The sequence below is a fragment of the Mustela erminea genome, chromosome 10 (assembly GCF_009829155.1).
Source record: "Mustela erminea isolate mMusErm1 chromosome 10, mMusErm1.Pri, whole genome shotgun sequence".
NCBI classification, from domain to species: Eukaryota; Metazoa; Chordata; class Mammalia; order Carnivora; family Mustelidae; genus Mustela; species Mustela erminea.
Window position 1 is genome coordinate 98,392,636 of NC_045623.1, and position 27,343 is coordinate 98,419,978.

At 60.1% G+C, this 27,343-nt stretch overlaps 1 protein-coding gene across 1 annotated transcript; it reads left to right on the plus strand.

Moving 5' to 3' along the window:
* Positions 1-270: 270 nt before the first annotated feature.
* EPHA2 (EPH receptor A2) lies at positions 271-26,679 on the plus strand. The gene is made up of 17 exons (XM_032301956.1): positions 271-355; positions 4,866-4,933; positions 6,269-6,938; positions 14,957-15,112; positions 15,218-15,550; positions 16,030-16,145; positions 17,017-17,170; positions 17,632-17,731; positions 18,251-18,306; positions 18,563-18,688; positions 18,773-18,958; positions 19,180-19,241; positions 19,348-19,557; positions 19,683-19,832; positions 20,519-20,712; positions 21,320-21,475; positions 25,725-26,679. The coding sequence occupies exons 1-17, from the start codon at positions 271-273 to the stop codon at positions 25,828-25,830; spliced, it is 2,928 nt and encodes a 975-aa protein (XP_032157847.1). The 3' UTR covers positions 25,831-26,679.
* Positions 26,680-27,343: the final 664 nt, after the last annotated feature.

Below are 27,343 nucleotides of genomic sequence, written 5' to 3' on the forward strand. Positions count from 1 at the left end.
CTCCCGAAACCCCTAGGGACTCCCCTCTTTTCCAGCCCGGTGCCAGCCCTGCCCCTTTAAAGACATTCCTGAGGGCGTGGCTTCGGTGACGTCAGCGCGGGGCATGAATGAACACGAGCCGGTTCTCACCCAACTTCCATTAAGGACTGGGGCAGGAGGCGAGAAGTTGCGCGCGGGCCGCGGGCGGGAGCGGGCAGCGAGGCGGGCGTGCGGGCGTGCGGGCGTGCGGGACCAGGGCGCCAAGGACCCGGCCGGGAGCGAGGAGGCGGCATGGAGCGTGTGGAGCCCCGCGCCTGCCTGGCCCTGCTGTGGGGCTGCTTGCTGGCCGCGGCCGCCGCGGCGCAGGGCAAGGAAGGTGAGTGTGCGCGCGGGGCCGCCCCGGCCCGCTGCAACCCCGGCGGCCCGACCCCGGCACCCCGAGACTCTCGGAGCCCCGCGGGGCGACGCGCGCAACTTTGGAAACCAACCTGGCGCCGGCAGCCCTGTCGTGCTGGGGTCGGGAGGGCGCGCGCGCGCCGCCTTCGCGACGAATCTGGGACCCCCTGCCCCAGACTTAGGGGGCCTCCGGGGACCAAGGGGTGGCGGCTGGGCGCGCGGGGCTCTGAGGCCGTCGGGAACGGGCGGCTGCGCCGGCCACGCGGTCGCAGTCCCGCTGTCGCCTTCAGGAACGCGTCCCGATGGGGGCGCGGGGGTCCCTTGGAGAACGGTGTGTCTGAGGAGCTTTCCGCGAACTCAGCGTCTCGGTGACTTGTCTTCCCTAACCCGCTTGCCCCGATTTTGCAGAGAAGCATCCTTGTGGAGGCCCCTTGTTTTGGGGGCGGGGTATCTTCGGCCGGCAGGGAGCCCCCAGCGAAAGCCCCTGCTCCCTGAGATTTTCTCCACGCCTCCCTTTGCCTCCAGTCGGGCAGGAGAGTATGGGGGGAGTTTCGGGTCAGCCTGCCCACGCAGAGCCTCCCTGTCTTCCCAACCCGCATTCCCAGGCTCGGGGGTCAGGTTCGGGGCCGCGAGTGCGGACAGGAAGTCCCAAAGTCAAGCGTTCTGAGCTAGGGGTGACTCAGAACGAGGAAATGCGGCAGGTGGGGGCGCGGTCTCTCAAGGTGTGGAGCCGTCACCCCAGGGCCACCAGGGAGTCCTGGCATCCGGGGGTGGGGGACTGAATCACCCACCCCCGCCCCGCGCTCTCGGAGCGGCGCGGGCTGAGGGGCCGGCAGACTTTGCCCTGGGTGGGGCAGGTGTGTGACTGGGGGCGTTGCCCCTCGCCTAGGGTCGCAGAGCGGGTGGGGGCTCCTGCCCTTGGCCGAGGACCTTCCTGACCTACACCGGCTGAAGCCGGCTTCGGTTTCCAACAGTGAGAGCAAGTTTTCCCCGTCGGACTGGGCACAGGGTGGCTTCCGCAGGCTCCAGCAGGGGGAAGTACAGAGGAAACCCTGCGAGTGAGAAGTTTCCTTGAGCCTTGCTTTCTTTATCTGCCTCCCAAAAAGGGGTGGGAGGTTTTGCTTTTCCAGGTTGGGAGCAAAAGAGGACAGAGTTGGAGCTCTTGGAGGTGGAGGTGGGGGGCGCATCCTGTCCCAGTTCCTGGATGGGTCAGGGCTCTTGGTCCCAACTTGCAGGAGTGGGCGGCAGGGATTGCTGCCATCTCCAATACTCAACCCCTTACCTACCCCGCGGCTTTTGGTCCTCCCCCTTCCTGGGGGACTGTGCCTGGAGAGAAGGGGAGAGACAGCTGGAATCACTACAGGCTTTTCTGGGAGGCTGTCCTCGGGGTGAGGGGATTAGGCAGGACCTACACTACTGAGCTGCTGAGCGGCAGTGCGCAGCCCTGGTCGCCAGCCTGGAAGCCTGTAGCTGCCCCGTCCTTGTGCTCCCATTGTGCCCTCCCCATCCTAGCCCACTAGCCACCACCACCACCCCCCCCCCCGCCCCCGCCATGGGATTAGGGAGGAAAAGGATGGTGTATTGGAGAGTCCTGGGGTGGGGGAACATTTTTGCTTCGGCTCCAAGAGTCCCCGTGAACAACTCCCTACATATGCTTGCAGTGGTGGTGGTGGAGGTAGGGTGGGGGGTGTTGGCCCAGTTGGCAGCTGCTGGTGGGTTCTGTTCTTTGCTTTTCGGGCCCAGTGTGGTGGATCTGCCTGGGGGTAGATGGGAGGTGTGTATGTGTGGGCAGAGAGTAGGACGCTCAGGCCCCTTCCACCCGTAATCTAACCTGCTCACTTTCCTTCTCCTTTCTTGCTTCCTCCCTGTGGGTAGAGGAGCGAGAGTGTATTTGGAGACCCAGATGGACCCAGATGGATTCTCAGCAGCCACTGAATCTGTCCTCTTTTTGCAGATGGGGAAACTGAGGGAGACCCAAGCTAAGCCCTTGCCAGCCAGGGCCCTCTGCACAGAGGGTCAGATCTGAGAGGCTGGTGTCTAGAGCTGCTGGAGCCCAGGTCCCCTGGCATTGGGGTTTCGGGGCGATTTTCCTGGGAAACAGAGTAGCTGGGCAGGGCTGCTGTGGCTGGATGAGGTGGCTGACGGCAAGGGGGCTGGAGAGTGCCCCGGGGCCCTGGAAAGTCCTTGGCTGGGTTGTTCTGTAAGAGCCCCGTTTGCCCTCTGTTCCCTTTTCCCCCACAGAGCTCCTATAGTCCCCCCCCCTTTTCTTTAGGAATTAGTTGGTTTTGGTTAAGTGGGATGTGGGGAGAAGGAAGGTGACCCCAGGTAGTGCTGTGTTTGAGTGAAGAAAGCCATTTGACATTCGTGATGGAACTGAAGACAGAGAGTCAGGGAGGGAGGTTTCCTGGGGGTGGTGAGGGGGATTGAGGGCTCCTGGATGAGTGTGCCTAGCCAGGGCGTGTATCAGTGAGCCAAGGGGCTCCCAGGCCCCCCACCCTTTCCAGGGAACCGGAGCCCTCTGTCCCTGAAGAGCTCGGGGAGAGGGCCCCGGACCAGGCTGGGCTCCGTTCCTGGTGATCAGTTCTAGGGAATTTACAGGGAGGGGGTTGTGGCTGGAAGCCCCCTGGGGAGCCTCCTTCCTGTGTGAAGGCTTCTTTTCTTCTCAGATTGAGCCCCGTGATACTTCTAGAGCCAGGCCAAGGGTTGGAAGGGGAATGTGCTCTGGCAGGGGTGGTGGGGTCCCTCTGGGCCAGGTTAACCCTTCAGAGGCTGGGAGCCCTGGGCCACCTCCCTCAGGGGCACAGTCTGCAGCTTTCACTAGTCTGGGAGGAGGAGAAATACAGAACTTTTGGGGGGCACTCACCATTTTCCTTCCACCCACCTAGCCGGAGCCAGGAACCCCCAGATTCCTTCCTTTGTAGCCAGAACATTCCATTTGCTAGTGGGGTGAGTGAGTTTTCCAAGCCTGGGCCCCGGGCATGCCCGAACAAATCTGTGCCCCTACCCCACCCGCTCCAGCCACCCTCCCCTATCCCCATAGCCTTGGGACAGGTGCCACATCGGATTTCCTCCTTCCGGTCTGAGCTGCAGGGCCCTTCCTAGAGAGATTTGGCCCAGGTCAGCAGCGGCTGGCAATGCCTCACATCAGGCCTGGGGGCCTTCAGCCCAGGGGAGGAGGCCATCCTGACCCCAGGAGGGATCTCTGAGACTCCTCTCTCTAGCCCCTCACTCCAGCCTCACCCCTAAATCAGGCCCATCTCTGCCCCCTGCCTGTCCAGATTCCGCCCTTAGAGTTACTCTTCCAAATCCTAGGCCGGAGGAATGCCACTTCTTGAGGCCGTATTCCTCATGCTCCAGGGTCCAAGAAAGTGACTGCTTGGTCCCCCTCCACCAGGGTTTTACCCTCTTGATGGTGGAGGTGGGGAACGGGACACTGTCTGGGTTCCCTGCCTGAGCTCCCCCAGTGTCCTCTCTCTCTAGGGATGGTGGCGCCTATTGGCCGCGACCTGGGCTTGACTTACCTAGGGTCTTGGGTCTTGGCTGTAGCCACTGAGCCTGGCAAAGAGCCAGGGATGGACGGATGGGAGCTGCCCAAGGGCAGGGCTGGATTTCGGGAGGCCGCTGGTAATGTGTCCCTCCGTCAGGCTCCAGATGGATCTCTCCTCCCTCTGGACCTGGAAGTCCCCTCTGAAGGTTTCCATCTCTGGTCCCCCAGGCACTGCCGGCGGGGCCGTAGCCAGGGTGTGAGGGACAGGGCAGTGGGAGCGACTTTCCCAGGGACCTCGCCAGCTGTGTGTATCTTTGAGCCCCTCCTGGAGGCCCTGTGGGTTCAGAGCTTCATCCTGCCTGCTCTGTGGCTTTTGTGGTGGGAAGATCAGTTTCCAGAAACCCCCCACTCATCGTCCCCCTCCTCCCCTGGAGCTGTTCCCACCTGTTAACAGCCCTCTCGGAATGCCACGAGACATGGATGTACATAACGTGTGCTTCTTGGCTTGGGTGGGGTGGGGGTGTCTCATGCTGGGGGCGGGGGTGTGGCAGGGGCAGACACGAGAGCTCCTGAGCCCCACATGTGTGTGAAGTGCTGTTGAGGGGCTTTGTGCTTGTTTCCGGAAGCAGACGGGGCAGGCGTGGTGTCACTTACCAGGCCTGCCTGCCCCAGCTCCCTGCCCAGCTGCTGTCCCCTGCTGGGCTGAGCTCTGTCTTGCACTACCCAGCTGGGGGCTGACCCCGAGAGGGGCTGGCATGGCTGGAGCTGTGGCCTGGGAGATGGGGGCCCTAGTCCTCCCCTAGCCTGTCACATGGCTTTGATTGGGTCCCTTCCCTTGCCTGGGTCCCTGGTCTCTGGGATATAGTGGGCTCTCTCTATGACAGCTGAGGAAGCCATCAAGGCCTCTTAGGGCTCCTGAGGGACTCTCACCTTTCCCGCTGGACCTGGGTCCTGGACACACACACCCCCCCAGCTCACAGGTCCTCCGTCCCATCTCTTCCAGTTGTACTGTTGGACTTTGCCGCAGCTAAAGGGGAACTCGGCTGGCTCACGCACCCATACGGCAAAGGGGTAAGCCTTCAAGGTCAAGCGGGGGCATGGGGATAGGGAAACTGAAACCCAGGGAAGGTGGGGCCAGCCTAAATCCAACAGCTCAGTCTTAGATCAAGCTCCTGCTTCCTACACCAGGCTCAGAGTCAGGGGCAGGGAGCTGGGGGTTGGAAGGTGGGGAACGGAGAGGCAGAAAGGGCTGGGGAGACAGCTGGAAGCCCCGGCTGAGCAGGGCCCCTTGGATGTCCGGCGGGCCAGTGGTCAGAGGAACCCTCCTGTAGTTTTCCTCCATCTACCTCTTGGGAGGAAGGGGTTAAAGGCTTTCTGTCTTCAAAGTCCCAGCCTAGAAGGTGAGGGGTAAGGGAGAGACAGGGAACAGAGGCTCTCGCGCCAGGAAACCGGATCCAGTTCCTTCCTGCTGGGCCCCTCTCTCTTCTCCTCCGGCTGGTACTTCCCCTTCCTTCTAGGGGCTGAATTTGTTTTGCCTCATCCCCACCAGGACTGGTGGGCAAGACCCCCTTCCTGGCTTTGTGTGACCTTGGGGAAGATACCGATGCTCTCTGGGTCTCAGTTTTTCTCTCTGTATAATGGGCCCTTGCTGAGTTTGTCCTGGGGCCCTGAGCCAGAGAGAAGTACGTTTCCAGGGGACTACTTGGGGCAGTGTCCATTGCTGGCCAGATCTGTGTGAGTCATGTGCTTGTCCCTGGTCAACTTAGCCCCCTGCAGGCCTGAGATACAGCTCTGTAGATTTCCAGGATCCTAGAATGTCCAGCTGGGAGGGAATACAGATCACCTAATCCAACGCTCATTTTACAGGGTGGGAGACTAAAACTGAGGCCCAAGGACGTTGGAGTGAGGCCTTGGCCAATGTCCTGTGGTGTAGCCTAGGCTTCTTTCCTTTGAAAGAAAGAATCAAAGCTCCTTTGCTTTGATTGATTCATTCAGTCATTCACTGTTCATTCAACAGGTGCTTTCTTGAGCACCTACTTTGTTCTGCGCGGGCCCTGGGGATACAATAAATGAGTCTGATGCAGTCCTTGCCCCAGTGAGCTCGAATCTAGTGTGGGGACAGATGTAGGTATCAGCACAGCGGTGCCAAGTGCTGTGATAAAGGGGATGTGGAGATCTGGGAGCCAGAGTGGGGCACTTGGCTCAGGTCTTACCAGAGGAGATGGAGCTCATTCATGTTCTGAGGATGACCTGTTCCAAAGCTAAGATTTAAAAACTGTTAAGTGTCATCCTGATGCCCACTTGCTACCTGGGCATTGCCTCTGGGCCTCAGTTTCTCCCTGGGCACATGCCCACACTGACCTGTGTCCTCCTCCAACCCCCCCCCCCCCCCCGCCGTGTGCACAGTGGGACCTGATGCAGAACATCATGGACGACATGCCCATCTACATGTACTCCGTGTGCAACGTGGTGGCCGGTGACCAGGACAACTGGCTCCGCACCAACTGGGTGTACCGCGGCGAGGCCGAGCGGATCTTCATCGAGCTCAAGTTCACGGTGCGGGACTGCAACAGCTTCCCCGGGGGCGCCAGCTCCTGCAAGGAGACCTTCAACCTCTACTACGCCGAGTCGGACGTGGACTACGGCACCAACTTCCAGAAGCGCCAGTTCACCAAGATCGACACTATTGCGCCCGACGAGATCACGGTCAGCAGCGACTTCGAGGCGCGCCACGTAAAGCTGAACGTGGAGGAGCGCTCCGTGGGGCCACTCACCCGCAAGGGCTTCTACCTGGCCTTCCAGGACATCGGCGCCTGCGTGGCCCTGCTCTCCGTCCGCGTCTACTACAAGAAGTGCCCTGAGCTGCTGCAGGGCCTGGCCCGCTTCCCCGAGACCATCGCGGGCTCCGACGCGCCCTCCCTGGCCACGGTGGCCGGCACGTGCGTGGAGCACGCGGTGGTGCCACCGGGGGGCGACGAGCCCCGCATGCACTGCGCGGTGGATGGCGAGTGGCTGGTGCCCATCGGTCAGTGCCTGTGCGAGGCTGGCTATGAGAAAGTAGAGGACGCCTGCCAGGGTGAGTGGCTGTGCGGGGCTGGCGGGGGATGGGAGTGCTGGGGGAGGGGCAGAGGCTGGGCTTCTGGGTTCTAGTGTAGGCTCTGGCTGCGTGGGGACCCTGGGAAGGTCCTCCCGGCTCTGACCCACGGTGGTTCTGTGAGTGGGACTCCCAGAGCCATCCCGGATTTCGGTTTCCTTATTGAACGGGTGGGTTCAGTCATTCACTGAGAAGGAATAAATAGGAAAACCATGCGCCGTGGAGGTTATGAGCAAGGATTGTAGGGCAAACATGCCTTGGTTCAGATCTCAGCTCTGTATTCAGCTGTGTGACTTTCAGCCAGTTTCTTAACCTCTCTATGCGGGTTGCCGCCTCTGTAAAATGGAGAGGAACACAGGGCCCATCTCTAGGGTTGTTATGATAATCAAATGACCTAATGCCCATGGAGTGCTTAGCTCAGTGCTTGACACGTAAGTGCTTTTAAGTGTGCTTGTTATTTTTGATTCATTCCACAAATATAACTTCAGTATCGGCTCTATACCAACCCCGTGAACGCATGGTCCCTTCCCCAGAGCTCGTTCCATCTCTGTTAGCTCACCGCGGGACCTAAGGCAAGTCACGTCACTTCTCTGGGTCTCAGGCTGCTCTTTGGTGCGTGGTGGTGAGGGAACTGGACCCAGGACTCACACGCCCCCCAGCTGCACACGACTCCCCTGGCAGTCTTTGGAAAAGTGCCTGCATTGAGGTCAAAGTGGAAGGCAGGTGCAGAGTCTGCCCTCTGTGCCTGACCTTCCCCAGGGCCGTGACCCAGGTTCTCCTGATGAATCTTCTGTGGATGACAGATAGAAGCCAGAGAGGGGCCCGATTCTCTGGGACTGTGTCTGGGAATGGGGCCCGGGCATTAGGGAGCTCACATAGGGAGGCTGTGGCTTGGCACGGCTAGGGCCAGTGACAGCGGAAATCTCTACAGCAATGTGGATTTTTTCAATGGGTGGCTTTTTCTAGAAATGGCTGTGGGGCAGGGCATTTGTGGAATGCAGGCCAGCCGTTGGAAGGGCAGCTCATCCGCGCTCTCTGGGAATTTCTTTGCTGAGATCAGCGGGGTGTTGAGAAACTGGGGTTCGGTCCTTGCAGTTGCCTGTACCCACTGGGTGATCTTGGGTGAATCTCTCTTCATCTTTGGCTTTCTGCTTGTTTTTTAGCTATAGATCGTGTGACAGACGAAGTAGGTTCAAATGTTGGAGGAGCCCAAACCCTTTTCTGTTAGGCTCCATTTGCCTCCTCAAACAAGTCCTCAGAACCTTGCTTAACAAAATCTGTGAACCCCCGGATGAGAAGTTCCCTCGTAGGCCTGCGGTGTAGTCCCTGCCGCGGCCCTTCCTACTACCCTATTGTCCTTCCAGCTCCCCTATGCCGAGTCTCTCTTCCCTAGGCGGCCCCCGCTTTAGGTGACCTCCGGTGCACACTCCCAGTTTCAGACAATGACTGTGGGGTGGGGGGGAGCCAGGGCAGCCTAGTGGGTCGAGCAGGCTCCTCCCACATGACATCCTCACACAAGAATGCAGGGGTGGGGGGGTGAGGGGCAGCTGAAAACTTTCCACAGGCTGGTGATTCAGGCCCTGCAGAGATAAGTGGACGTTGGGGTTGGGAGGGCTGGAGGGGGAGACTCTCTCCAGTAAGAGGGGGCAGGCTTCCTTCCCCTGGAGGTGGAGGGGGGTCAGGGTTCTGGCACGCTTTGCTGGTGAAGAACTGCATAGGCCCCGGATGGGGAGGACTGGTTTCCAAGAGCAAAATCTTTGACTTTGCTGGTGGGCCCAGCCACCTGTTGCCCTACTTTTTCCTCTCTGAGATCCCTCAGCGTGGTTCTTAGGGGCCGTTGGTATGGCTGGGAAGCCCCAGCCGGGTTGCTCCAATCCCTACAGGCGTTTGCAGTAGTGCCTCCGACCACGGGGCCAGTGGAGATGATAACAGAAACTCCTGCACACAGGTGCCCTCCACGGGCAGGCGGGAGCCAGGTGAGCCCTTTCTTGGCAGGCTTGCTGAATCGGACCCACCTGTCCTCGTGGCACTTCATAGACAGGAGACAGAGGCTCAGAGAGGTGGAGAGACTCGCCTGGAGTCACACAGCGATGTGTGGTCGCAGCAGGATTTGAATCCGGGCGATGCAGCGGCGCCCAGGCCGGAGGATGGGTCAGGAAATGGGGCGGGAAATGACCAGTTCCTCTGGAATCCCTGACTCAGCTCCTGGCCAGCGGACAGAGCACGAGCTCACTGTGCAGCCCCCGGATGGCAGGTCCTGGTGTGGGAGGGTGGACGGTCGGGGGCATACGGTGGGAGAAGTGGAGGCAGGTGCAGGGCCGGCCCTCCCCGCCTGACCCTCCACAGGGGCATGGAGCCAGATTCTCCCACTGGGGCTTTTACTGATGACAAATCGTGCCCAGAGAGGGGTGTGGATTCCCTGAGGTCACCGAGCACCTGGTCCGGGTCATCTTCAGAGCTCACTGCTTTTCAGGGTTCTTTCCCCAGGAACCTTGGCATTCAGGAAAGAGTTAAATGGACAACAGAAGGGAGGCACCTCCCAGGTGCTGCGATCTCGGACAGGTGGGCACCCTGCCCGGAGAGCTCTTGGAGCTATGTCAGGAATGAGCTACCTTCACTCTGGGCCCCTGCCCTGCCCCCAGCCCTGCCTGGGGGACAGTGGAGTCGCTCAGGCTGACTCCTCTCCCCTGGGGTGGCTTTGTCTCTGCTTCCTGTGTTGGCATCAGCCACTGAGCTGCTGGGGCCCTGCCTGGTGCCTCAGCCATGGGTACTGCCAGCCAGGTGAGCAGGTGGCCAGCGGCTCTGGCCAAAGGCTCAGCCCAGCAGCTGGGAGGCCGGAGCTGGAGGTGGGCACCGTGGGGACTTCCATCTTGGGAGGCTCCTGCTCCTTCAAGGGGCCCAGCCCCCTGGGGATGTCTCCTCTCTAATTTCTGTCCCCCGGTTCATAGGGACACCCCACCCAGTCCAGGCACCAGGCTGAGCATTTCATTCTGTTTCCTTCAGTCTTCATAAACCCAGAAAGGCTGAGGACGTTAGCTCTATTTTATGGATGAGGAATCTGAGGCCCAGAGAGAGGAAACGGTGACCAGAGACCCAGAAGAGGGGGGCGTACTGTCCCCAGCTCACTGCCCCCGGCGTGTGTCCTCCTCATAAGTTGTGTGCCCTTGGCAAGTCCCTTCTGGGTCTCATTTAGCCCGCCTGTCAAAGTGGGGGGGGGGGGGTTGGACCCTGGCCGACTTCGTGATCAGAATCTGCCTCCTGTGACTTTCACCCAAAGCCTGAGAACCTGGATTGCCCTGGTAAGCCGCTGACTGGGTGACCTCGCCACACGGGGTGAGGAGCAGAGTCCTCGTACTGGCATCCTGAGTGGCCCAGGCCCAGCCCAGGGTCCATAGCTGAAGGGGAGGCTCTCCCTGGGCAGGGGACAGCTCCGGTCAAGGTGGTTTCGGGGCAGGTTGGCCCCAGGCTGTGTGGGGAGCTATCCCCAGAAGCCTCACTCCGTCAGGATGTGAGCCCCAGGCTGGGGGCTCTGTGAGCTGTTGACTCTTGGGCACGTCCCTTTCCGGGCCTCATTTCTGTGGTTTCCTCCGGCCCGCTGGGGTGGGAGTCCTGGATGGGCACGCCACCCCACCCCTCCCGCCCTGTGCCCTACCTGCCCCACCCTCAGCTCGCACCGGCTGGCAGCTCCATGGGGTGGCCTCTCCCGCCCTCTCCCTCTCCCTCTCCGGAGGTAAATGGGTCCCCAGAACGGAAGGAAGGAGGCAGGGAAAGCAAACAGAAGATAAAAGGCTGGTGGTGGGGAGACAGCAGGAGGTGGAGGCTGGTGGGGGGGTGGGGGTGCTGCGCTTATCTCGGGCTCAGGGGAGGAATGTGCCTCAAGATAGTTCTCTGGGGTGTGTGTGAAATGGGCGGTTGGGCCATGGGGACATCCCCACATGGGGCTGCCAGGGCCCCTGCGGTGGGGAAAGGGGAGAAGCCGCGGGGTCAGGAGCGAGCAGTTCACTTCGTGGGCAGGGTCGGTGACTTCTGGGTCACCATTGGCTGCCTGTCAGGGTACAACAAAGTCCACACTCTGCCTCCATGGCCTGGGGAGGTGACTGGCCCCAGGTGAATGGCCACTGTGACCTCTTGACCCTGTGACCTCGCCACTACCAGTTGGGGAGGTGGCTGGACCTGGGGGGAGGGGCTCCGCCAGGGGCGAGATTTGCGTCACTCCGGAGGGCGTATGTCCCTAAGTCACTCCACGCTGCCGCCTGAGAGGCGGGCATCGGGAACTGGAAAAACCGGGGTGCAGCTCTGGGTGCAGCCGCTGTGGCCCAGTTCCCCTGCTCAGTTGTAGGCCAGGCCCACCAGGCGGCCTGGAGCCAGAGAAGCCATCCACAGGTGCGCAGAGGCCAGGCTCTGGTGCGGGGCGGGGGACGTCCTGGGGTGCTGTCCCCTCAGGGTCCCTCAGGACGCTGTGACACTCCTCGCTCCTGGGTCGAACGTGTAATCTGCAGGTCCTAGATTTAGCCGTTGACTCACACCTTCATTCATTAATTCATTCATTCACTCATTCACTTGCGTGCCCAACCCTGTGCTGAGCCATGGGCCGCAGAGAGACAGGGCCCATGCCTGCTGCAGGTTGCAGAAGGCTCTCCTAGCAGCAGGAGTCCTTTCAAAGGGAGCCCAAAAGCCGGGCTGTGAACTTCCCCGAAGCAGAAATGGGTGTTATCTGCCTCACCATCATATCCCACATGGTGCCAGACACGTAGGAAGTGCTCCGTTTCTGTTTGGTAAACATAAGGTTGAGTAACAGATGCCCCCCTGGGGGCAGAAGAGGGCCAGAAATTGGGCAGTCCCAGAGCGCCCGTGGAGAAGAGCTCGAGCAGGGCATTGAAGGCTGCATAGGAGTCCCCCGGTCGGCTAGGGGACCATGGGTATTTTGTGCACGTGGGTGGGTTTGGGTGTGTGTGAGCACCCAATGTGTGCCCAGAATGCCAGCAGATCCAGCCAGGCAAGGTCAGAAAGATGCAGGGGCTTGCTGGTGTCCTCACCGTGAACTCCAGGGCCCCCGAGCGCTGGCCCACTGTGGCAGGGCCCCGGGGACAGCCCCTCGTGGTTGTGCTGCTGGAGGAGGGGGCAGCGCCTTCTCGTCAGGCAAGCACATGCCTGTTGACGGGGCCTGTCCGCTGTATTATCTGGCATATCCGCAGCGGAAATCTCTCCAAATTCCCTCTTTCCTGCCGGCAGCAGTCAGGCCACCCCCGGGCTCTGGGTCCAAAGCATGGAACCTGACTCTTCCCCCACCCCACCTTCCTCCTCTTGGCGTAGGATTGGGGGGCTGGCCACGTGGGGGGCACAGCTTTGTGGGGGGTTGCAGGTGGCTAACGCCTTTTTTTTTTTTTTAAGATTTTTATTTATTTATTTGAGAGAGAACACAGAGGGAGAGTGCGAAGAAGCAGGCTCTCTGCTAAGCAGGGAGCCCCATGTGGGGCTTGATCCCAGGACCCCGTGATCCTAACCTGAGCTGAAGGCAGACTCTCAATGACTGAGCCACCCAGGCACCCCCAGCTAATGCCTTCCTTTAGAACCAAGCCCAAGCTGTGGGGGCTTAAGGTCCCCTCCCCAGCCTGGGCTGGAAGGTGATTCTGGGGGTTCCCCCCAAGCACCCTGACTCCACTGGGCCTGGACAGCTGGAGTCCGTCCTTACCTGGGGTATACACGGGCCTCTCTAGGGCCAAGTCAGGGCACTCGGGGGAGTTGAAATCCCAAGGTAAAATGGCCTGGCTCTCTGGAGTCTCATTTTTACTTGAAGATGTGGGGGGAAAGAGCTATTTTTGTAACGTGACAGATACATAACGAGGAATGCAGACTACACGGGAGGGGCGCCTGGCTGGATCAGTTGGTGGAGCACACGACTCTAGATCTCGGGGTTGTGAATTCGAGCCCCACATTGGGACAGAGGTACTTAAAATTAAAATCTTAAAAAAAAATACACGTGGGTTGCTGCAGGACAGCAGGAGACTTGGTTCCTCAGCCAATGCTGTGGAGTTGATCCTAACGTTTCTTCGCATAGCCTGTGAACGTGCCGTGTTAGAAAGACCTACGTCGGGAGGCGCAGCCCCCCCACCCCCGGCTGCTCTGAAATTAGTCTTGGGATCTTCAGGCTGTTCAAGTGGGGCAGGACTCCTCTCCGGTCTCTTCAGGCTTGTATCAGAACGTTGGTTTCTCTCTGCTCCAAAGCGAGGTGCGTGTGGGAGGAGAGGGGCTCAGAGTCAGGCGTCCTGAGTTTAGGTTTTGGTTTCGTGTCCTTGGAGCTTGTTGACCTTGGGTAAGTGGCCTTGCCTCTCTGGGCCTCGGGTTCCTCTGCTCCGAAGTGGAATGAATGATACTGTGTTCTCGTCTGATGAGCTTGTTGTGCGGACTGAACGAACGTCAGGTGTGTGGTCCGGGAGCTGCACATCATAGGTCCCTCATCAGCAGCGGTCACTGTTTGTGTCGCTGCACAGAGCAGGAGTGGGTCCCAGGCCCCTCTGTCCTGGGCGAGCGCCCTCAGGGCCTCTGCTGCGGTTCTGAGCTGGCGGCGGCACATGGTGGGACAGGCTTCTCACTCACGGTGGGCGAGAGCGGCTGCCGAGCTGTCCTTGGAGTCCTGTCCCCTGACTCCCAGTCCTGCTCCCCACCTCCGCTCACACAGAGACCTGGACAAGGAGGGAGATTCTGTCCAAGAATTTTCTCGACAGCGTGGATCTAACTGTGCCTTTTGGCTCTGCCTCAAACCTTCAGTCCTCCAGTGGCTCCCATCGCCCCTGGGTAAAGTCCTGGCTCCCTGGCCTGGCGTTAAAGGCCTCATACAGTCTGGTCCCTGGAAACCTCTCGGCCTTCTTGCCTCCTGCTCTCCCCGTTTATGGCCAGAAGGCCACTTATACTTTCTGTGTGAGTCTTGCTGTTTCTTACCTCCAACATTACTTCCAACATTTCTGCCCTGCCGAACTCCTACTCGGCCTCTAAGCCTCAGCTGAATTATCCCACTGTTTCCTCAGCCCTCCTTAGCTCTCACCTACCCCTTTATGGCAGACATAGTCATGCGCTCCCACTCCCTGAGCTCAGGGGCTTTGGCTCATCTGTCCAAGAACAAGATGGAGGCGGGTATAGTAGTGATGGGGTTACAGAAGAGGTCCCCTGGGGTGATCCCACCCCCCACTGTGGCCATTCGGCCGCTGCCCAAGCCCTGAGCAGCCCTGCACCGTGGGCCCTGTGTCTGGGCAGCTTCCTGCCTGCGAAGCCAGGAAGGGGCTTGGGGCAGGGGCAGGATAGGGTGGTGGGAGGAAGAAGCCTCTGGAGTCAGGTGCCTGAGCCCCTAGCCGGCCCGGCCCGGCCAGGACAGGACCTTCCACCGGGGGAGGAAAAGCTGCTTCCTGGCTGCCCTTGTGAGTGGCGGAAATGACTCGGTCCTGGGAGCAGCTCCACAGAAGATGCTGGGGGCCTGGCCTGGCCTGCTTCCTGGTGGCCCAGCCCCGGAACAGGAAGGCAGCTGGGTCCTGGGGTGAAGGGGACACCCGCAGGGGTGAAATCCTGAGTGGGCGTGCCTGGCCGCTGGGCTGAGGCTGTGGTGACCATCGGTCAACAAAGGCCCGCGGTGAAGGTACAGTTCCTGCCCTGGGCGACTGGAAGCCGAGATGGGGACCCCTCAGGCTGCCCTGCAGGGATTAAAGGGGACGAGGCAGGCGTGAGGTGGGGTCCTGGGGTGAGATGGAGCCTGGAGCGCCAGGCTCGGGCATGGCACTGGTGGGGGCCAGTGGCACGTGTGCAGAGTTTGGAGCACGGGGTGAGGCACTTCCTGGGTGCCCAGCTCTGGGTGCTGGCCGTGCACTTCGTCATCACAACCTGGTTGACCAATGAGAAAATAGGCCCCCAGAGGTTTGGCAGCCTGCGTGGGGTCCCACGATGAGATCCCACCAGAACAGTCGCTTTGGGTGAGACATGGTTGAACTGATGTCCATCCCTCTGTCCTCCAGCCTGCTCGCCGGGATTCTTCAAGTCCGAGGCGTCCGAGAGCCCCTGTTTGGAGTGCCCTGTGCACACGGTGCTGGCCCCCGAGGGCGCCACCTTCTGTGAGTGTGAGGAAGGCTACTTCCGGGCCCCGCAGGACCTGCTGTCCATGCCCTGCACGCGTGAGTCTTGCCATGGGTCAGGGAGGGCGTCTGGGGGGAATGTGGCATGCTGCTCGATATATGCAGGCAACCCGGCTCTAACTCTGGCCTCTGCCCTCCACACAGGCCCGCCCTCTGCCCCGCACTACCTCACGGCCGTGGGCATGGGTGCCAAAGTGGAGCTGCGCTGGACACCCCCCCAGGACAGCGGGGGCCGGGACGACCTCACCTACAGCGTCACCTGTGAGCAGTGCTGGCCTGAGTCGGGCGAGTGCGGGCCCTGCGAGGCCAGCGTGCGGTACTCGGAGCCGCCGCACGCGCTGACCCGCACCAGTGTGACCGTCAGTGACCTCGAACCGCACATGAACTACACCTTCGCGGTGGAGGCCCGCAATGGGGTCTCGGGCCTGGTGGCCAGCCGCAGCTTCCGCACCGCCAGCGTCAGCATCAACCAGACAGGTGAGGGCCGGGCGTCAGTGGGACGGCCACCCAGGGCTTGGCTGTGTCTAGAGGGAGGCGGCAGCCCATGGTTAAAAGCAGCAGGCCGTGGGTTTACCTCTGACTGAGCTCTGCGGCCTCTCTTACTTTCCTCACCTGTCAAATGGGAGTCGTGATAGGGCTCTCAAGAGGATGTAGTAAATTACCGTGTAGAAGCCTCCTAGGACAGTACCGGTCCCAGACAGGATATACCAAGAGTCAGCTGTTGCTTGGGTTTTATTACGTCCGCGCTCATGAATACTCAGAGGGCGCCCCCGATGGGCCAGCCCGCGGGTTCCCAGGCCTGCGGCTCTGTGCGACAGAGCCGGAAGAATCCCGGCTTGGGATCTGGAGAGCCCGGGCTGTTGGTGGGGCCGGGTCTAGGGGCGCTCGCCCACACGCCCCACAGCTGCCCCTGCCGTGCCTCCTCACGGTCCTCCCCCATCCGCTGTCCTGCCCAGAGCCCCCCAAGGTGAAGCTGGAGGACCGCAGCACCACCTCGCTGAGCGTGTCCTGGAGCATCCCCCCGCCACAGCAGAGCCGCGTGTGGAAGTATGAGGTCACCTACCGCAAGAAGGTAACTCCGGGGTCAGGGCAGACCCTGGCCAGGCCGGAAGCAGGGGACCATACTGGTCATGTAGATGGCTTACCGCATTCTGCTGATGAGGACACCGAGGTCTGGGGTCTTCCGAGAGTCCCCTTTCCTAGGCCAGCACAGCAGAGAGTGGTGGCAGAGAAGACGGAGTGTTCTGGAGTCCCCAGAAGAGATAGTCAGGGTTGGGGGGACGAGTCAGGCGATCAGACACACCCGGGTTCATGCCTTGGGTCATGCCCTTGCTGGCTGGAATCTTAGCGACTCACTTCATTTCTCTGAACCTCTGTTTCCTCCACGGTAAGAAGAGCATCAGGGGGTGCCCTGGTGGCTCAGTCAGTGGAGCATCTGACTCTCGGTTTCAGCTCAGGTCACGGTCTCAGGATTATGGGATCGAGCCCACGTTGCCCTGGGCTCACGCTCAGCAGGGAGTCTTTTTCTCCCTTTGTCCCTCCCTGTGCTTGTGTTCATGCCCTCTCTCAAATAAATAAATAAAATACATTTTTAAAAGATTTTATTTATTTATTTGACAGAGAGAAACAGCGAGAGAGGGAACACAGGCAGGGGAAGCCGGAGAGAGAGAAGCAGGCCTCCCGTGGCGCAAGGAGCCCAACGTGGGGCTTGATCCCAGGACCCTGGGATCTTGATCTGAGCTGAAGGCAGAGGCTTAATGATGGAGCCAACCAGGCACCACTATAAATAAAATCTTTGAAGTATAGATATATAAGTAAAATCTTAAAAAAAAAAAAAAAGCATCGAGCCTGCTAACATTAGTGACCTGCTTTGCTAGGCTCAGCTGGGGGTGGTCTCTGGTGGGCCAAGCTGATGCCCCCCCCCCCACTGCCCTCACCCACAGGGGGACTCCAACAGCTACAATGTGCGCCGCACCGAGGGCTTCTCCGTGACCTTGGATGACCTGGCTCCGGACACCGTCTACCTGGTGCAGGTGCAGGCGCTGACGCAGGAGGGGCAGGGAGCCGGCAGCAAGGTTCATGAGTTCCAGACGTTGTGTGAGTTGGGCAGCCGGGCGTGAGGTGGGCTGGGGCCCTGAAACAGGACAGCTGGGACGTGTGGGAGGAGGAAGTGAGTCAAAGAACTTAGAAATGCCCCCCGTCCTGGTCAGCCAGGGCCTAGGAGAGCCTGGCGGGGATCAGCTCCAAGTCTGGGGAGGGACCCAGGGACATGCCTAAAGGGCAGTTTCGAGAAGGAAGGACATGGGGTCCAGCATGGGCAGACCCAGTTCAAATCCTGTGTCGTGGAAAGACTCCCACACACCTGGCGGTTCCTGCCGTATTCCCTAGGGAAGACTTGTCATTTGTCATCTATGAAATGGGAATAAATATTCTCACGAACCATCACGAGTAAAGGCATCCAGCACATGTCCCTAAAGTGGCCCTTGGGTGTAGAAGGGACATTGCCATGATTTGGAGGGCGGGGGGCTCCCAGCTGATGAGCTGTTCTCCCCTGACAGCCACAGAAGCATCTGGCAACATGGCGGTGATTGGCGGTGTGGCCGTTGGCGTGGTCTTGCTTCTGGTGCTGGCGGGAATCGGCTTCTTCATCCATCGCAGGTCTGTCATTGCCCACGCCGGGTTCCCCAAGGGCTGAGGTGGGACTCAGAGGGGCGGGAATCTCGGTTTCCTGTCTGGAAAACGGGGCTGATGGCAAATCTAATCCCTGCCTCCCGGGGACCTGGGAAGATGCGGTGAGCTGTCAGGGGCCCAGCCCAGCGCCTGGCATGCCGTGGGGGCTCGGGACACGGCCGTCATCGTCTTTGCTTTTGTTAATAACGGTGTGTCCACACTTCCTCTGGTCACGCAGGCAGGAAGCTCTGGGAGCTCTAATGAGGAAAGCCCTCATTATGGCCACTTACGGGGCCATTACGGGGCGTTGATCCCAAGGAGGGAGTCCTGCTGGCTCATTTCCTCCCTGCCTCTCCCACTGCCTTCCGTGCGCCCTCTGCCTGCTGAGCGGAGTGCCCAGCGCACCAAGCCCCTGCTTAGGACTGGAGGGTGGGGGCATCAGGAGGCTTGTGGCCAGAGCAAGCCACTGACCTCCCCTGTGTTTGTTTCCCTGTGGGGTTCTCTTAGGAGGAGGAGCCTGCGGACCCGCCAGTCCTCAGAGGACGTTTACTTCTCCAAGTCAGGTGAGATGCAGTGGCCTCCTGGGCCCCTCCGCACCCTGCCCTGCTGGTCCCACAGACACCCCCGCCAGCTCTGTGGTGGAGACGGGGCAGCTGAGGGGGCCCCCAGGGCTCGGAGGCGGGCGGGGGGGCGGCCCTGGGGCTTCCTTGAGCAGCTCAGAGGGGCCGAGCTGGAAACTCAGTGATCATCTCCTCTTCCCCTCCCCCTACCACGGACCCCTCACCAAACTGTGCCCTTGCCTCTCTTTTTCCACTACAGAACAACTGAAGCCCTTAAAGACCTATGTGGACCCCCACACGTATGAGGACCCCAACCAGGCGGTGCTCAAGTTCACCACCGAGATCCATCCCTCCTGTGTCACAAGGCAGAAGGTCATTGGAGCAGGTGAGCGTGGCGCCCCGTGGAGGGGCCTGGGGCCAGTTGGCAGCACCCCATGGCCAGGCTGACTCCCTCCTTGTGTTCCCACAGGAGAGTTTGGGGAGGTGTATAAGGGAACGCTGAAGGCTTCGGGGAAGAAGGAGGTGCCCGTGGCCATCAAGACGCTGAAAGCCGGCTACACGGAGAAGCAGCGGGTAGACTTCCTCAGCGAGGCCAGCATCATGGGCCAGTTCAGCCACCACAACATCATCCGCCTGGAGGGCGTCGTCTCCAAGTGTGAGCACTGGTCCCCGGAGTTGGAGAGGGGACCGGGGTGGGGGGGATGCGGGAAATCCCGTCCCCCCCCCCCCCCGTAGGATCTGCCCACCCAGAGTGGGGGTAAAGAGGGGTTGTACACTTAGGCCACCATACAGGGGCTCCGTCCATAGCTGTGCCCTCCCTGCCCCGTCTACACCTTTGGCCGCCCCCTCCCCTCACACCTGTGCTGCCCTCTGCAGACAAGCCCATGATGATCATCACTGAGTACATGGAGAACGGGGCCTTGGACAAGTTCCTTCGGGTGAGGCTGTGGGTCGGGGCTGGTGGGGGCCCAGGGCTGCCCGGGATGCGCTGGGGGGTTTGGGGCCGGCAGCGGGGGGCGCTGGCTGAGGGCCGATGCTCCGCAGGAGAAGGACGGCGAGTTCAGCGTGCTGCAGCTGGTGGGCATGCTGCGGGGGATCGCAGCCGGCATGAAGTACCTGGCCAACATGAACTACGTCCACCGCGACCTGGCCGCCCGTAACATCCTGGTCAACAGCAACCTGGTCTGCAAAGTGTCCGACTTCGGCCTGTCCCGCGTGCTGGAGGACGACCCCGAGGCCACCTATACCACCAGCGTAAGCACTCGGGCGGCTGTGGCTGCTGAGCGTGGGCTCCGTGGGCGGGAATACCCCAAGGGGCCTCACGAACAAGGGGAGGCTGGCTGGAGGGCCAGCGGTGACAGGGCTGGGGTCCCCTGCAGGGTGGCAAGATTCCGATCCGCTGGACAGCCCCGGAGGCCATTTCCTACCGCAAGTTCACGTCCGCCAGCGACGTGTGGAGTTACGGCATCGTCATGTGGGAGGTGATGACCTACGGCGAGCGGCCCTACTGGGAGCTGTCGAACCATGAGGTAGGTCCCCGTGCCCTGCCCGGCCCTACCCTGCCCTGAACTGGAGCCCTCGACTCCTTTCCGCACCCCGGCAGCCGGGTGGAGAAGAGTTTTGGAGGCTTACTTTCCTCTGGTACATCCAGTCCATGTTTATCAAGGGTCTACTGTGAGCCAGGCCTTGTGCGGGGCTGCGGAGCCGGTCCCTGCTTCCGGTCGGTGGAGGGACGTGGACATGGGTAGTGGGGAGGGCGGGTGCCTTCCTGTGTGCACACACCTGCGTGTGCCTGTGTGCGTGCATGGGGTGTGTGAGTGTGCCTGCCGGGCCGGAGACGAAGGAGCCTCGTGGGAGCAGGGGGAAGACTCGGAGCGGGAAGAGGGCGCTTGCTGGAGGGAGTGGCTGGTGTAGATGTCCGGAGGCTGGAGGGATGCTGGCTGGACGGCATGCAGTGTGGCTGCTGCCCTGGGGTGCCCCGGAGGGAGCAGGGTCAGGAGCCCCTGCCTCCGTGGAACTCTGGAGACAGCCTCCTCAGCATCCGCCTTTCTGTGTCTCTGACACTTGCATGTTGGGCTCAAGAAAGAGTGCTCGTCCCCTCTGTGTCTGGGGCTCCCCTTCCCTCCTGTGCCCAGATGCCCGTGCGGGCCTCCCCAGGGAGCTGGCGGGGCTTTGGCGGCCACGCGGGGCGCCGCTGACCCTCCGGCCTCCCCAGGTGATGAAAGCCATCAACGACGGCTTCCGGCTGCCCACGCCCATGGACTGTCCCTCCGCCATCTACCAGCTCATGATGCAGTGCTGGCAGCAGGAACGCGCCCGCCGCCCCAAGTTCGCCGACATCGTCAGCATCCTCGACAAGCTCATCCGGGCTCCCGACTCCCTCAAGACCCTGGCTGACTTTGACCCGCGGTTAGTGCCATAGCACCTGGGCTTGGTACCCCCCCACCCAGCCCAGCTCTACCCCTGAGCCGCTTCTGTGTAGTGGCCGGCCAGGGCCGGGGCGCCGGGGGCTCGGGACTTCCGCGTGGGCTCTTACCCTGTACGGGGGCTCGGGTGAGACTAAGAGACGCAGTTGACATATGTGAGAAATGCGTCGGGCCCTGCGCTCAGCGCCGAACATGTTTTAACTCATTCGGACGACCGATGAGATGGGTCCTATAATTACCTGCCTTTTGTTGATGAGGAAGCTGAGACGGGGCGATTAAGTATTTTATGTGCTGGCAGCTGGCCAGGCTGGGGCTGTGCCTCCAGGAACCTGAATCTGAACATTTTGTTATTTTGTGGTTATTGGTGCTGGTGTTGGTGGGGGTTGGGGAGGGGCCCAACAGGAGCTGTAAACAACCAGGGCTTACAACATGCCCGCCCGGCGCCCTGAACCCTACCCAACCGGGCTTCTCTGTTGTCCAGATAAGGAAACTGAGGCCCAGGGCAGTTGGGAGAATCGCCCAGGTTAGGGAGCGGCGTGGGGGGTCCCATGCCGCCGCCGCTCACCTGCAAGTGGTGACCCCCGTTTCAGGGTGTCCATCCGGCTCCCCAGCACCAGCGGCTCCGAGGGGGTGCCCTTCCGCACGGTGTCCGAGTGGCTCGAGTCCATCAAGATGCAGCAGTACACAGAGCACTTCCTGGCGGCGGGCTACACGGCCATCGAGAAGGTGGTGCAGATGACCAATGAGTGAGTCTGGCCCCGCCTTCTCCCCACCTGCCCACCACGCCCCTCCTCCCCCTTCGCTCTCCTTTCCCGTGGGGGGCAGACGGGTTTCCCAGGAAGGGCAGAGCTAGACCAGCCGCCAGGAATTCTGGGCACTTCAGCCTGGCTCCCCGCTGTTTCTGCATCTTTTTTCCAGAATGGGAAAATCTAGTCACTGTCATAATCAGAGCAATGTTGATCGTGGGCTGACTGTGTGCCAGCTGTGTGCCCCAGCACTGTGGGTCAGGCCTCAGGATAATTTGGCCGTTGGGGCTCGTCCATCTCCCCACCGGGGGATGGGAGGGAGAGGTGCAGGGACTTGCTCAGGGTCCCATGGCCACTTGGGGCCCAGTAGGGTTCCAGCGCTGGTCAGTGACGGTCCAGAGATCAGGGACCACAGAGGTCATTAGTGGAGAAACCGAGGCCCAGAGAGTACGTTACCTGCCTAAAGTCACACAGCCGTTTAGGGGCTGCATGTCTCTCTGGGATGCTGAAGAGAAGTGGGCAGAGCCCTTGGACTTCCTGGCTATTGCCTAGGAGAGAGTGTCATAGCCCCTCCTCTCCCAGGGACCTCTCCCCACATGGTTGTCAGGCTGCCCTGTGGGAGCCCTGCTCTCCCCTCCAATGTCAGGGACCTTTCCCGGCATGGCCTTGGCAAGGACACCTCTTCCCATCCCTGGTGGGAGAAGACACGATCCCCTTAGCCTTTTGTGCCTCTAAAAATAGTGTCAAGTCCCAAAAGCCCAGCTTGTTTAGGGTCCAAGGTCAGGGCCGGAATGGGCCCTGGGGCTGGGAGGTTTTGGGAATCACATGGAAGGGTCCACCCAGGCCTCCCACAGTTCTGGGCTACAGCAGTTCTGGGATCTGGGCCTGAATGCAGGAACACTCTCCAGGGCCTCTCAAGACCACTCAGCTGGCTGGTGATTGCCGGTCAGAGCTTCTTAGACTGGGCTGTGTCTCCTCCCAGGGGACGGGGAGTCAGACAGGGACAGAGTGAGCCAGAGGGAGATGGATCCCAGGATATCTTCTGTCTCCAGCCAGCAGCAGGGTCCCAGGCTCGAGCTCTGCAGTTGTGCTTAGCTTCAAGTCCCACGTCTGCCATGTCCTAGCAGGAGACCGTAATCAGATTAGGTTCCATCTTTGGGCCTTGGTCCCCAGTTCCCTGCTGTGCAGAGAGGATAGGTGAGTGCAGGGGACATGCCTGGGACACAGTAGGGGTCTAACCCATGTCACTCCTCGACCCCCTTGCTCTCAGCCCGCAGCCTGTGGGCAAAGGCCAGGGTTCCTGCACCCCGCCTCCTTTTGCCCGGGAACCTGGAACAGCCCCTTGGCCGCTCTAGGGGCTCCCACCGGGGATAGCACAGTTACTCTTGTGGGTGAGCAGAGCAGAGGGCAAGGAGAAGGGCTTACAGGAAACACATGTTCTTAGAAGCTTCCCGAAATAGCCCGGGGTGCTCCTCGGCCAATTCCTTTCCCACGAGCAGGGACAGGGCTGTCTTGGATGGATGGAGGTTGTGTGTGTGTGCATGTGCACTGTGTTTTGAAAGGCCTGAATAAAGGCAGGAAGTCATTCCACACTCCCTCCACCTCCTACCAGCTCGGAGCTCGGTGGCGCTCGGAGCTGGGGCCTGCGTGACTCACCACCACTGCCTCCTTCTTTATTTCAAATAAGTGAAATGAATGGGGAATCTTAGAGCACTTTTTTTTTTTTTTTTTTTTTTACCCCGAAGGCTGTGTCTGCACATGCCGTGAGTCCCAGTGGGAGGCAAGGAGTTGGTCTCAGAACTTGGCACTTTCGCCGATGGGGTCAGGTCAAGGTTTCGGCTTCAGCGCTCCCCCCATCCCCCGCTCCCGTCGCTCCCCAGGGGCCGGCTGCTTGCCACCTTTTCTCGGACTGAGCGTTCACCATGTTATTTTGGAGTTGCTACAGTTTCCAGCTAGACTGGTGGTTCTGCGTGTCTTTTGGGGAACTAAGGAAACGGTAGATACTGTAGCCCAGAAAAATGCTCAGTCTAGCAAGAGGTCCCGTCCAGTGTCTGGAGGGATGCAACACGGCTTTCTGGGAGGGGAGCCCAGGCCAGTGGGGCTTATGGTCGCCGAGTGCCCTCAGCATAGACTTGGTCCTCATGCCCTGTTTGCCAAGGGGATGAATCATTGTTGTGGGAGGCTCTAGGAGCCCTCTCTCACCGCTTGTGCCCAGGGCCAGTACACAGCAGGTGCTCCTTTGAATTTCCCTGAACCAGGGCAGGCATGGAGAGTGCTCGGGAGAAACGTAGCCTTGGTTGTGTGTCTGGGAGTGGTAAGAGGGAAACTGAGGCTGGGGCAGGAACAGTCTTGGGACAGTCCGTGACTCATCTTGTGTGCCTCTGTGGTAAGCAGATGTGGCGTGGAAGGGGTCAGGGTCTCTCGTGTGTGAAAAAGAGTGGAGGTGGGGTACGTGGCCCGGGAGCACCTGAGCAAAGCTTCCCATTTTAGATACGCAGAAACTGAGGCCGAGTAACAGGACAGGACCTGCCCAAGGCTTTGATGAAGTCCAGGACTAGAATGGGCTTCTTGCTTCCCAGCCCAGGGGTTTTGTTTCCTCGATGGGCCTCAGGAGCAATCTTGGCTCCCACCCCCATGGGATTAACTACACCAGTATGGAGGAAGGGCCCAAGGCGGCCTGGGCAGTGGCCCCATGTTCACTAAAGCAGCCATCAGTCATTCAGCAGATACATCCTGAGGACCTACTGTGTGCTGGGCCTATCCTGGAGCCCAGGGGACTAGGTCTCTGCTGTTTCCTTCCTGGCATTCACTTAACCCATTGGTTCTTAAATCAGACATCAGGGTCTTTGGGACCCAATAAGATGCAGACTCGCTGCCCCACCTTCAGAACTTTGAGGTCAGTGAGTCCAGACTTGGGTCCAGGATCCTGCCTTTTCGGGAAGTGCCTCCTTCCCCAGGGATCCAAGTGTTTCCCTGGGAGCCACACTTAGAGACCTGCAGGTGTGGGGGAAACAGCACTGCTTTTTCAGCGGGCCCAGCTGTCTTGGTTAGAATGGCTTGCAGGGGTGGGTTAGGAAGTTCTCCCTGGTGTCTGACGTCTGGCCTTCCTGCTGCGGCAGGGGCAGCCAGCCCCTCCTGGGGGTCCCTCAGCCACCCTCCCCACGCACCCGGGGCTGCCCTTCCCTGCCCAGCACCTCTCTGAGGGCTCCCAGAGCCTGTGGGAAAGTCATGTCTCCGGAATTGCAAACAGGAGCTCCTACCGTATAATTAGTCTCATTTATAGCCAGGAGACGGCCCATAAAAACCGGGGTGTTTTCATGGGTTTGGGCTGGTGGGTGAGGGTGCTGGAGGAGAAAAGTCCCAGAGTGAGCAGTAAACGTCCTGCTCCAGGGCTCCTGGGAGCATAAGTGGTTTTACAAGGGGACAGGGCGGGGCACGGAGAGGGGGGCAGGAGAGGGCTGTGGGCCCCTGGGCACATCTCCCCATCCGGCACCGAGGCCACCGTCCCCCTCTGCCACCCGTTTCTGGGGGGTCTCCCGCCTTCCAGTTAACTCATTCCATTTCACAGATGAGGAAATTGAGGTTCCTAAAGAGAGAACACCTGCCCCGGGTGAACTGGTCACCTGATGGGGGGCTGCAAGCTCCTGTCCTTAGCAGCCTGCAAACAGAACTTGAACCCTTGAGGTCCCCATGCAGAGTGTTTCCTGAGTTCTTCCTCGGTTGTCAGCCGTAGGTACTCGGAGGGAATAGGAGTGGACTAAAGCGGGGGCTGGGAAGAGCTGTGAGCAGCAGCGCTAGAGGGTCCCTGCCTCCGCTCCCCTGGACCCGGCGATGGCATCTGTGCTGCCCTGGGGAGGAGGCCTTAACTGGGAACAGTGAGGACAGACCAGGCTGGATGCCTTCTCTTGAAGGCATTCGTTCACAGCTCCTTTGATTTCCAGCCCCTCCACCTCCTGGCTGTGTGACTTTGGACACGTTGCTTTACCTCTCTGAGCTTCCAGTGTTCAGCTCTGGGAAAATGGCGGTGGAAAGAGCACCTGCTTCACAGATAGTGGTGCAGATTGCATGGGGGACGGGAGAACTTCTCACAGAGTGGGTGCTTTAGTCACTTTCCGAACTGTGTCGATGTTAGCAAGCCTTCAGGGTGTGGATCCTGGCATCGAGCCTCTGCCCACCCTCCCCACACCCCCCCCCTTCTCCCTCACCTCTCCCCAGCCAGCCCCTAACTCCCTCTCTCCCTCCCCGACAGCGACATCAAGAGGATTGGGGTGCGGCTGCCCGGCCACCAGAAACGCATCGCCTACAGCCTGCTGGGACTCAAGGACCAGGTGAACACAGTGGGGATCCCCATCTGAGCCCCGGCAGGCCACGAACCCCCTTGGCCAAGAATACTTGAAGAAACGGAGTGGCCTTCCTGCCAGCTCTGTGCTGGGCCACCAGGGACCTTATTTATTTCTAGCTATTCCTTATTGATGGCACCCTAAGGCCTCTGCTGGGGGGGAGGTCTTGGACAACAGCTAGGCCTAAACTAGGGAGATGCTCAGGGACCCCAAGCTGGGGGCCTCTTCGTCTACAAAGGACAGACTGCCAAGCACTTAGCAGGCGCTGCCGTGTTCCCGGCATCCCCTGGGGCAGGAGCCCCACCAAAGCATTTGGACAAACAACACAGGACATTTCCAAATGAACCTCCCTTTCGCCGTCTTGGGACGTGGAGGGGTTGGCCTGTGGCTACGTGAACAGGGTGCCTCTGGCCCCACCGCCAAAGGAGAAGAGGACAGCCAGCCTGGGCAAGACCCAAAGTGGCTCCCCGGTCTCTCTGGTGCCTTCCTCAGCCCCCCAGGCCCTGTCCTCAGCCCCAGCGGGCCGAATCGTGCTCCCCCGGGGCCCTCGCAGGATGCTTGGTTGTGTTGAGGTTTTTTTTTAAATATCTATTTTGTACTTTGTGGGAAGTATGTGTGTGTGTGGCAGGGGGCCCGGCCAGGGCTGGGGGGGCAGACGGTGGCCTGTTGTCAACACATTCCCAGGCTGGGGGCGGGTCCATCCGGTCTCCCTCCCCTTTAGACATTCACTAGTCTGTCAGTGTTACTGATTTTGTTTTTGTTCGGTATTTTTTTTTCGAAACTTAATTTATTATTATTTTTTTTATATTTATTGCTAGGAAATGACTTATTTCTGCTCTGGAATAAAGTTGCAGATGATTCAAACTCTTCTTGGTTTTGAGTCTCTGGGGGAGCCGCGGGCCCGGAGAGAGGCCCTGTGGGTTGGAAGTGGGGGGTGGGGAGCTCACCCTGAGCCCTTAAATGGACCTTTGCGCCCAAGGCACACACATCGTGGAACCGTGGGAGTGGGGGGTGGGTGGGAGGTGGGCAGGGGGCCAGGGAGCAGGCCCTGCCGAGCCTGGCCTCCATGCCAGCAGGCCTCTGTCACCTTTGATCTCTAGACTTCAGGAGGGCTGGGAGGCAGGAGAACAGTGAGAACAGCCACCATCTCCCTCCCACACGTCTCTGCGGGGCTTGTTGAGATAGATTCTTCGACCATCCGTGTAGGGCTCTGAGGTTTATAAAGGCTTCTCACAAGTTTTGGCTTGTTGGAACCTCAGTACTCTTGAGTTTTTGTGAGCAGCCCCATTTCACAGAAAAGGAAAACTGAGACTGGGCCCAGGAACAGGGCTTGCCCAAGGCCAGATAGCAAGTTAGAGGTAGAGGCCAGAATTGAAAGCAGGGCCGGGAATCCCGGTTGGATGCTTTCTCACAGATGAGGAGATTGAGGTTCAGAGATGGGCAGTGACTTGCCTAAGTCACATAGCAGGAAGGAGCAGAGGGCTTGAGAGGAACTAGAGTCCTTATTTCAAACCCTGAGGCTTCTCCG

Excerpts from the sequence above, each read along its gene's own strand:
- EPHA2 (XM_032301956.1), top strand. The coding sequence starts at position 271 with ATGGAGCGTGTGGAGCCCCGCGCCTGCCTGGCCCTGCTGTGGGGCTGC. Across the intron at positions 19,558-19,682 it reads AGGCCACCTATACCACCAGC|GGTGGCAAGATTCCGATCCG; the intron begins GTAAGCACTCGG and ends GGTCCCCTGCAG. Across the intron at positions 20,713-21,319 it reads CTGGCTGACTTTGACCCGCG|GGTGTCCATCCGGCTCCCCA; the intron begins GTTAGTGCCATA and ends CCCCCGTTTCAG.